Source organism: Pteropus vampyrus, unplaced genomic scaffold (genome assembly GCF_000151845.1).
Source record: "Pteropus vampyrus isolate Shadow unplaced genomic scaffold, Pvam_2.0 Scaffold10, whole genome shotgun sequence".
Lineage (NCBI taxonomy): Eukaryota > Metazoa > Chordata > Mammalia > Chiroptera > Pteropodidae > Pteropus > Pteropus vampyrus.
In genome coordinates, this window is record NW_011888791.1 from 11,946,747 (window position 1) to 11,958,001 (window position 11,255).

Sequence of the window (11,255 nt, forward strand, 5' to 3'; positions counted from 1 at the left end):
AATACAGTAGAATCCAGAATTTCCACAATGTCTAGGATACAGTCCAAAATTACTCAGAATAGCAAGGAAAAGGAAAATGTGATCCATTTTTTAAAGGAAAAGACAATCGACAGAGGCCATCCTCAATATGACCCTGATGTTACAAAGAACTTAAAGCAGATTATTATAAAACTATGTCAATGAGGTTTAAAAATGAATAAAAAAAAAAAATAAGAAATCTCAGTAGAGAAATCAAAACTATAATAAAAAAGAACCAAATGGAAATTTTAGAACAGAAAAATACATTCTCTAAAATAAAACCTTTACTGGATGGGCTTGAAAGGAGAATGGAGATAACAGAGGGAAGGGTTAATAAACTTGAAGAGAGATGAGTGGAAATTATCCAACCAAAAAAGTAAAGAGAAAAAAACTGAAAACGAAAAAAGACTCAGGGATCTGTGAGACAATATCAAAAGGTCTGAAAAATGATAGGTTTTAGATAACTTTTAAAGGACATATAAAATATTTTCAATTTGATGAATGAACAATAATAACAGTCATTAGTCTCTGAGTTCTAGTCTCAGCTATTCTCCTAGCTAACTATTTTAACCTAAGATTGTCAGCTCTTCTCTTTGGGAACACAGTACCTTTTCCATATAAAAAGAGCTATGGACAGATTAGTGGTTCTTCAATTTAACTTTTCCTCGAAACCTTCCAGGGAGTTTTTAGAAATACAAGCCTCACCTCCAGAGTTCATGTTCAGAAGGTCTGATCTGAGGTTAGACCCAGGCATATGTGTTTTTCTTACAGTCCCCTAAGTTATTTTTGATGAAAGCCAAAATTGAGAACTACTAAACTATATAATACTTTAGGGAGACAAGCAGAGCGTATGACAGAGACTCTTGGTGCTGGTAACTTGTGAATTCTCTAAAGGAAGGTCCTCTACACAGATGTAGAGACAAGATATCTGCCAAAATTTTACAGTTAAGTCCCTTGGAACAGGGGCCATAGCTTATCAATCTTTTTCTTTAATCACAGTTAAAGACTTTTAAATGAATGTTATTAAATGTCAAAAAGGAATTTTTCAAAGAAAACGTTCTATACCATCCGTTTCCAAATTCTTAAAGTTTGTCAGTCATTGTATATATGTTTCTAAATAAAAAAATGATAAGAAAAAATACTCGGCTTTCTCAGAATTATTTGGGTAGTCATTCATTCAACAAATATTTACTGAGCAAATACTACATACCTAGCTTTGTTCTAGGTGCTGTGAACAAAAGTAACACAAATTTATAATTTTTGAAGCTGATATTTTAGTGATATTGAACAAAGGAGAAGCCACAGTATAAGGAGCCATCACTTCATTGCACATATACATACTACCACAAGAAAGGCTAATTCTTGGAATTAAAGTTTTTTTAACACAATAATCATCCCTAACTTCTCAAGAAGAAATATGAAACAGTATATTGTTCTAAAGTACTAATTTATACAAAGCGGGCATAGCTAACTTCTCATAGCAATGTCCCTGAAATACTGGGCATAAATAAAAGCTGAGCAAACTAAATAATTTGAAATATATTCCTTGAGAAAGTAGGGACTATTTAGAGAAGAGTAACTGCCTTATATCAGGATATTCTGATGTGATTCTTCTGGTAAATATATTTATTTTGGTAAGATATTTAAGACATATTATTCAATAAAAAAGACAATTAAAAAAGAGTGGATAGTATAATTTCACAGAAGTGATGAAGTAATTTGTATACCTATGTTTATGAATGCATACCAAAAAAAATGCCCTAAAAGATCATTCTGGGAGGGGCATGCTAAAATGATAAAGGAAATTTTTCACTTTCTGAATTATACATTTCACCATTGTTTAGACTTTCTAAAATAAATATATATTACTTCCATAAGCAACAAAAACAATAAAGACATTCTATGGGAGGAAGAATGTTGGATGGGGGGAGGGGAGGGATAAAACAGCTTTCTGTAATGTGAACAATTACTTCTAATTATTTTGTTTGGAAATTTGTGTTATTATGGTATTTTAATATGTATCACAGTTTTCTTAAGACAGGGCACACATGTACTCTTTTCTTCCATTCCTATAAGTTGCACATACTGGTTGCCTTTCAAACATAAATAATAACTATACTCTTTCCATACCTGCTAGAGGGATCATCATTCTACGATCCTGTTCCCATGGAGGTGAAAGGGACCCAGTGTCAGAAGGCGCTCTGTGAGGATCGGTTAACTTATCACAGCTTGATTCTCCTCTTTCACTGGTAAACTGATGGTCTAGAGGATTCCCTGGGCCTCTTACGCCTAATTAGGAAAAAAAACAACTCTGTTTTATCTTAAAAAGTGTTATAAGACCTATCATCGCCAAATAAAATTCAGATACGTTTTCAAAAGTGAAAATGACCAGATTCCAACAAAGTTTCCCTAAGACACATTACACTGTAACTCTATTCCACCAAAGTCATTTCTAGGACAATTTTGCTATGTGGATAAATAAACACTTGTCTATAAAATGTTTTTAAATGTTATCATCATAATTGTTTTATACATAAAATTGATGGTTAAATTGTAAATTATAATGTCTAAAAAATAAAAGTAAAAAGTAAATTGCAAAGTAAAAATTTCTGTATTAGAAGTAATAAAATAATTATAAAATGAAGTTTTTGTTGCTTAAACTAATAAGCCAATAATCAAAAATAGCATGATTTCTTTAAAACAGTCATCTGAGGGGCAACATATTTCAATAATTCTGAGACTACTCAAAGTATTTTTTAGAAAAAAATCTTTGTAAATGTATTCAGATTAACTTTAAAGCCACCCAAAAAATTGCATCTCGATGTTGTAATATGACTCTCTACTCATGTCTCGAAATTATTTTAACCAGTCTGATTACAAACTTTATCAGAGAAACTTGGCTATCAATGGCTTTTAGCAATTTCTATATATCAAATTCGCCTTCAAAAAGAGCTCACAAGCTCTGAAGGCAAGTCTAAAACAAGAGTTTCAGAAACAGCACTACTGTTAGAACAAACACTTAAAAAAATATATATTTATTTGGATATGAAAATCTATCATGCTTACATTAACAAAGGAGGGGAATCATTTAAAGCTCCCTTATGACTACAGAAAAGAAAGTATCTCAATTAAATATTTGATTACAATAGAAGAGACAAATAAAAAAAAATTTAACTAAATAACAAAAGATATTAATACCCCATTTATCCATCACTGAGAGATAAATGAGGTCTTCTCAAACTTATACTGCCCAGAAGACAAAAGCTTATTCCTTTCAAGAAACAGCTTTATTAAAAACCATTTTTTAAACAAGTGTTTGTAAAATGCTTCCCACATTATGGTACCTTCTTTAAGAAGAGATGAAAATTAATTTGACCTTTTCTTGGTAACTTGTGCAAATCAGTTTAAGCATTCTTTTTGTCTTAATAAATAGCAATCTCTTAAAATTTTTTCTATCTACTCTCTTTTGTAGAGTCAAAAGGTAAAGTCAGTAAGAGGTCAACTATCTGTTTTCCGTTTAATTTTACATTCTTTTAAATTCTCCAAATCTTTCCTCCTTGCTTGTTCATCCGTCTAATCAGTTCATTAGAAGAAAAAGGCTGGAAAAGCGGAAAATTAACTTGGTAAGAAATGTGCAAGAGTCCATTAGGATAAATTCCTCTAAAGTGAAGCACAGATCTTTAAAGGAGACATGTGAAGGCTTTATCCTGAGTGCTTACTTCCAGAGGACCAAGTATGGGCCAACTGACTGACTACCAGGTGAAAAATGACAAACTAGAAAGTGCTAAAGTTTTAAATTTTTCATTCAGACCAAAAGTTACATACAATTTACTCTAAAAAGAAATTATTTTACTTATACTCAATCTTATTCAAACATATATTTCATCCAAACTTTCAAATTTAAAAAGGTAATAAAAGGAAGAAAAAGGAAGGGCACTGGTGATCCTTCTTAGGTGGGTCACAGAAACTTTCAATTCAAAGCAACTTTTAAGACCTGCTGATTACTTACCTAAAGTAATAGTTTTTCCAACAAGTAGTAAAACATCCTTGCAAATAATCTATATACATCTTATATTGAAAGTAATTAGAAAGGAGAGAAAAGTAATTTAAATAGGAGAGGAGAAACCAAAGGTAATTTTTATTCTTATTCCAAATATTCAGTTGATTACAAGCAATCCTTGACTTATGTCATTCAAGTTCCAGTGATTCACATTTGCAATCTAGCCAATTACTCCCTTATTTTTAGGAGACCATCAATGAGACTGCTGACTGTAATCCATTTTGGTGCATGAAATTAACTTAGTCTTCATCAGTAAGAATATTATTTCATGTAACTGGTTTCAACTACATTTATATTAGTATGTAATATGACATGGTATAAAATATATTTCTTACTGTAGATCAAGGCAAAAAATTGGGAGAGGGGAATGGATTTGGGGCACTTACAGCACACACCTGAATTTCAAAATTAGTCCCCTTCCTGGAGTGCTTAAAGCAAAGCTCTACCAGGGCTTCAAGTCTACAACTCAATCACTTTCCCTAGGAGCTTTCAGTTCAAGGCCACCACAAGCAAAGGAGCTCTCTGAAGTGCCTTCAGGCTGTGGGCTGAATCTAAAGTGGGACTGGGAAGAACCAGTGCTAAATTTAGCAAACTGAGGATTGGGAAAAAAGATATAAATAAGAAATGGGGAAAGAGAAAATTCCTCTTGAACACAAAGTAGGAACATTTTTTTTTCAGATTCTTGAAGGCAATTCCAAAGAAATAGTTCCAAAGATAGTCAAAATAATGGCAGCTTCAACAGGGAAGTACACCGGACTTTTCTGAGAAGCTACTTTGATGAGTAGTATCCATGTGAATATCTGAGCTTTGGTATGTTGGGTTTAATCTGTTTTTATTTGTTCTCATTACTTTCTGTTCCTATGTCAGATTCAATACGCTAAAATCACGGATAAAAAAGGGGAATGGGAACACCATACTGGTAAAGAATGCTATCAGCTCTCATAAAACACAGATTGGGGCTAAAAATCTACACTTTTGATTTTGAAATAGACAGGGCTCTCTAACTTTGAATTCTGCCACAATTCCAGAGAAAATTTTAAAGCAACATGACAGAGTGAACAAAGTATGGTTAAAAATCAAAAGAGGAAAACTGCAAGTATGCAGGCAACACCAGAGTGAGAGCTGATGAAGTAAAGGCAAAAAAACCAACAGCTAATGCTTAGGCTTGAAGTAGCTCTGGAAATTCTCAAAGACTTATAAAGGGGTAATCGAGCAAAGTTAGGCTGGTTTTTCAAAGTATTAACAAATGATTTAGGTCTCCTTGAAGGTTCCCATCAAAACTCTATCTACAAAAACAAAACAAAACAAAAACACTCTGCCGACAAAAAAGCAATTCTGAAATCCTCAACTCTGAAAAAAAGGTTCTTTCGCTTTGATTTTCCACAATAGAAAGATCATAATAATGAAGTAAGAAGAAGATTTCTAAAACTCTACACTCTAATGTTTCATTAAAACTCAATTTTGCTAGTTTATATTGTTTTTATGTATTCTTTATAAAGTTTTATATTACTAAGTATAATATAGTTTTTACAAAGTCAAAAATTATTTTAAAAGATATGCATCAAGTACTTGACCAAAATGTAACCTCTTGTAAGTTTTTAAAAGAAAAATATTAAAATTAGATATCAAAGAGCTCCTTTTCCTAACAAAAGTAATCCACAATAAGTGCAAGGAATGCCTGCATTGTCCAAAGGATTATTTTAAAGATCGTTTTAAATATTAGTCAAGATGAAAATATAAAGGAAGAAATTTAGAGTAATAAAGATGTTTAAACAATATACCTCTTCCTCCTCCCCCTGGAAGCAAAGGTGAGAATCTGAGTGGACCCTCCAACAAAGGTGGAGGGGAGAGAAAAGCTCTCGTTTCAGATGAAGGTCGACCCAATGGTGAGGGGCCATATGGGGAATGCTCTGGAATAATTAAAACAGCATATTTAAATTCATAGTTTCAATTAGCTACACTACAGAATAGAATCCCATTTCAACAATTACCATCAGGTCATCCTACTGCCAAATGAAGTTTAATCCACGTCCTGAACACTAACTGTGCTTTGGATTTTGCTAACATGCAGTAGAATTAAAAATCAACCCCTGTGCTCCATAAAGTCTGTCTACCAAACGTACATTTTAGTCAATAAAAGCATTATCCTTTTGAGAATGAATACACATAAATAACCATACAATATTAAGCAATGAGTACTGGTGATATTTTGGAGCTACAAGAAGACCTGGGGCATGCAGTTTGTTTGGTTTCATTGGCAACATGCTTCCAGATATTTCAGCTGGTGAGGGACGTAACATGGAAGGGCTCAGTTTACATCATGGCCAGAAGCCATGAATTATTTCAGTAAAGCTTCAGATTTTGAAAAGCAGGGGGAAAAAAACATAAAATACTCTAAGGCATCAGAAATTACTTTTGATTCATTACCAGTGAGCCCTACCATTTTACAAACTTCACCATTCCCAAATAATGGTTATGCTCCAAAAGATCAAAAATCAACATCAAAAAATAAACTTATATACCAACAAAATAATACTTTTTAAACATGTTAAATTTTATTATGTAGTTTATATAGTATTCAAATTAGTTACAACAAAGGATCAAAGCATTTTTTTACCCTCCCTGAGGCTTCTGCATTAATTTCAGGCAAAAATACTTTCTGGATACTTCCACTCCTAAATTTGTTACTATTTGAAATTCGTAATAATCTGCTATCTTTAAAATGTAGAAACAGACTTTCATTTAAATAAAACTGGACTCTCAAAGATAATTTTTGTAACTTTTCAAAGGTTATTATAATGGGATTCTACCTATATAAAGATTAAGTTTATTTTCACTGCCTCAGAAGCTTAATGAGAATTCAACCAAAATTATTTTGAACATTTTAAACAATTTGGAATGGTATGAGATCATTAAATATGCTAACTAATTTACGAATGAACATAAATATTAAAAAACATATATTCCAAAGAATTGGTCCTCTCTTGGGGGTATTAAAGCAATCGAAACTCAGATTACTCAGGTTTTCTCACCTTTTAATATTTTTAAGTAATTAAAACCAATTGTTTGAAATCTCATTTTTATAATTCAAGCAAATACCAAAAAATAGTTAATGTGTAAATAGTCACAATGCTATTCTATTTAAGCAATCCTTATCCATTCATTCTCCCAAAAAATAATTAATGAGTACTTTACAATGTGCTGAGCACATTTCTTTTCAAGGAGCTCAGAGTACTAAATCTACATCATCTTATAAAATCCTACCGAGAAAGAGAGACAGCAATTATTCATAGCTAGGGAAACAAAAACACAGAATCTTGGAAGATTGTGAGAGAACTCAAATTAGAACTCTTGCTTGAAAATCTAAAATATTTATAGATAATAGTGTTAAATTTACACTAATAAACTGTATGTGCAATATACATAAATATATATTTTTAAATGAGGGTTAAAAAAAAAAAGGACTACCTCTGCCAAATGCTGTATTTGGAACATCAAGTGCATAAGGATCTTTTTCTAAAAGTTCAAATTTAAACTCTGTTTCAGTTAATCTGCAAATAAAGAACAAACATCTCTAAGTTACTTGTGAAAAGAAGCATCCACATTTCAAGAAAAATGCCACTAGCAAGAACAAGCTACTCTTCACTTTCTCAATATCTGCATAGAAGAAACAGATCCTTTAAAATTATTGTCACCAAAATACCTTTTTATATCCCCCACTTCTTATTTTTGGGTAAGACATTTCTTTTTGCCTAATGATAGTGATGTTTTGTTGAGGTCTTGATTTGTTTTGTTTTTCTTCATAATAAGATTGCAAAGAGTACAATTATCACAAAATACAAATTTTAGAAATAAAAGGGTCCTCCAAGATTCACCAGTCCAACTAAGGCAACTGAGGCTAGGAGTTTAAAAAATTTATTCAAAATGAAAGTGCCAGGATTAAAACACAAGGTTCTTGGCTCTGAGTCATGAACGCTTTACATTGTAATGTTACCCATATGGTTCCAACCATAACATAAAACTGAAATCCAATTAACTCATCTACTATTTTTACTTCTAAACTTTTTATCTTAGAAATGTGATATTTTAAAAGAATATTATGTCTACTTCTTAAGTATCAGATCTGAAATAAAACATTTAATCATTGGTTTTAATTTCTGACTAGAAAAGGCAAGCAATATAACTAAAACTAATATTGGATAATGTTAATACTACATTCTGGCAAGAAATTATAACACTCTAGGAAGACTGTTAAAATCTTCATAGAAAAGCATTTACTCTTCCCTTCAACTGTACATTGTACACTTTTCTTCTCCCTTTAATTTGATTATTGTAAAATAATGCCACCCAGTACATAAAACCAGGGGATGAGAGAAATAACAAATATTTATTCTATCCATTTATCCATTAAAAGATGCTGATACTGAGAATTACTGTCAGATTCATCCTTTCTCTTTCCATCTCATGTAATCTCCCTCTACCTAGCCTGTTTTGTTTTGTTTTTTTTAAGTTTTGTTTCGCCTTTTACAAAAGAATCTGTGAAGTTTTCTTCTTTGTTAGTGGCCTAAGACAAGTGTTTTGACATAAAATCTATTACCTCCTAGTAAAACTAATAGATATTACACTACTTAAGATGTTAAATTTACTGTAAGTTTTCTCGTTTATTCTTATAAAAGTATTAACTAATTAACAGAATAACAACTTACGATAAAAGTAATAACTAGTTTTTAAAGTGTTCCCACTAGAATACTTACTTTTGTCTGTTGTGAGCATTTTCTTTCTTTAAATCATTAAGGTTTCTTTCAGCAGTCCGAGCTGCCAACTTAAAAAGATAATATTTTTTTAAAATACAGTAAACAAACTTAAAATCAAAGATATGCAAACATAAATATCTCAATGATGGCATAGAAAAATCAAAATCACTTAAGTATCTATTTCAGTAAACTCAATGTAAAAAATTTTTAATTTAGGGAATAATTTTTAATGGGAATGAGTTTTGTGTAACCAGAAGAAATAAACCTCCCAAGGCTGGCGTTGAATCATATACTTGCCAATAAATGCTGTTATCTAAATGTGAAGTCAAGGATTAGCATTATTTGGTGCTGTAAATATCCAAATCACATGACAAGAGTAATGTAACAGGACCCAAGCTTAGGGTGATGAGAATGGAGACTCAGGGTCATCATGCATGGCAGCACTGGCTATGGGACAAGGTAACCATCTATGAAAAGAAATCACTATAATGCTGTGAAACAATAAAGGTCTAAAATAGTTTCACAACATACCAGTATAGGCCATTTTTTTAAATGGCTGAATATAATTAAAGCATGCTGCATGTCTATTAAATATACAACACTGTACGCATAATATTACTTTTACATTTGTTTAGTGACACTTTTAATAAAAGGTTAGAAAATCAGAGTTTATGTTATAGAAAACAAAGCTTACACTTATGATAAATACCAAGAACACGCAATATTCCCAAACAGTTGTGGGCAAAGGTTAAACTTGTATGGCTTACTGCATGTTTTCCAGTCATTCTAGTGATTCTCCAGATTAGAAGCAGCAGTATATAAAACATCAGCCCTGCTGAACTAATACAATCCTAGGGCAAATGTATCTATCATACAAAGGTAGTAAATTAACTCAGTCTAGAACTTTAACTTTTTATAGGTAAAAGAACTATACTATCGATGTGTTCACTTAAAACTGTGAACTACACATGAGAACTGACTTCAAATGTCCAAAGAATAAATTATGTAAATATTCACAAAAAAACATAGCTTAATCACATTTTAGCACTCACTATCAAAAAGATCCCATGTGTAAACTTTTTCCAATATATAATCATATAATCAGTTTAGCACTAAGAAAAAAAAAATTATACCACAATTTTAAAGAATAAAATACCAATTCATTTAACTTTTAACAAAGCAGAACCAAAATTACTTCTAAATGTTTTCTACACAGTATAACATATTTACCCATAAGATAAAGCACAAAAAATGCAGTTAATAAGTCAAAAGGGGGTTCTACCATCATTATAGTATAGTATATATTAAAGATATACCTATGAAAAAATATGACAATTAACTGATGGCAAATGATTATAGGTTTTTGAAAAGCTTACACCCAAAGGTTAGGTAAAACTGTAATTTCAGTAAATGACCACGATGTGTTCTAAAACACTGTATTCAGTAATTGAATACGTGCAATGTGCAAAAAAGCATTCAATTAGGTATAGGCGTTAAGAAAAAAGAAACAGTTCCTATCTTAAGAAGCTTTAATCTGTGGAAAGGACAAATACAAATAAGTACAATACTTGCCATAAGACACACACGCACACAAAGACGTACACATACAAAACAATGTGTGAGTTCAAAAGGAAGAAAAGATTAATGGAATGGAACAAAAATATGCTCAATAGATAAAATAACATAAAAAATTTTTTATAAGAGTAAAAAAGTGGAAACTAAATATTTACCAAATGAAAAATGTTTATATAGATTATGAAACATTCATAGAAAAATATCTGATATATTAAAGATTGTAAAACATTAATATATAATATGATTCCATTTTTTTAAAACATATATATGTGCTTTTATGTCTAGATGTATTCAAAAAAGTATGGAATAAATTAAAGTAATACTGCTGATTACTTCTTTGTACCATTCTATATGGTCTGAACTTTCGTTTAATGAGTATATATTATTTTTACAAAATCTGAAAAATACCTTCATTTTGAGACATAAAGGGCATATTTTCTGCATATTTTAATTTAAGGTCAACATCATTATTTACTAACAAATTCAAAAGGTCAATATTTCAATCTCCACTCTTCATTCTCTACTCATATGACCTTGGGCTATTTCCTCATGTGTAAAACTTGAATTATAATACCTATTTACAGAGTTACGGTGTGGATTAAATGAGTAACATGCAGAATGCCTTAAGTACAGTGCCTTGAACATGAGAGATAATAATAAAGATCAACTCCTACACATCTTTAAAAAATAATTAGCATCTAGGTATTTAGAAAGTGATGAGTGGTAAAGAAGACTAAATTCATATACAGGCCCAGCTTAATTCAGTAACAAATCTTCACTTGAACTCTCAATACAGAGTGTTACAAAATCTTAGAATTGGGAAGGATCTTGACATTCAACATATCTAA

The 11,255-nt window shown here is 31.1% G+C and overlaps 1 protein-coding gene across 15 annotated transcripts in view; it reads right to left on the minus strand.

Moving 5' to 3' along the window:
* Nucleotides 1-11,255, minus strand: part of MIA2 (melanoma inhibitory activity 2) — an 80,106-nt gene that overhangs the window by 19,771 nt on the left and 49,080 nt on the right. For 11 of the 15 annotated variants that reach the window (XM_023522190.1, XM_011376298.2, XM_023522176.1 and 8 more), the window contains 4 exons: nucleotides 8,833-8,900; nucleotides 7,547-7,629; nucleotides 5,860-5,988; nucleotides 2,149-2,307 (listed from right to left, as the gene is read on the minus strand). In XM_023522190.1, the coding sequence (XP_023377958.1) occupies nucleotides 2,149-2,307; nucleotides 5,860-5,988; nucleotides 7,547-7,629; nucleotides 8,833-8,900 (439 nt within the window). The remainder of the gene's footprint in view (nucleotides 1-2,148; nucleotides 2,308-5,859; nucleotides 5,989-7,546; nucleotides 7,630-8,832; nucleotides 8,901-11,255) is intronic. The other 4 variants (XM_023522167.1, XM_023522164.1, XM_023522188.1 and 1 more) reach the window with 1 other exon arrangement.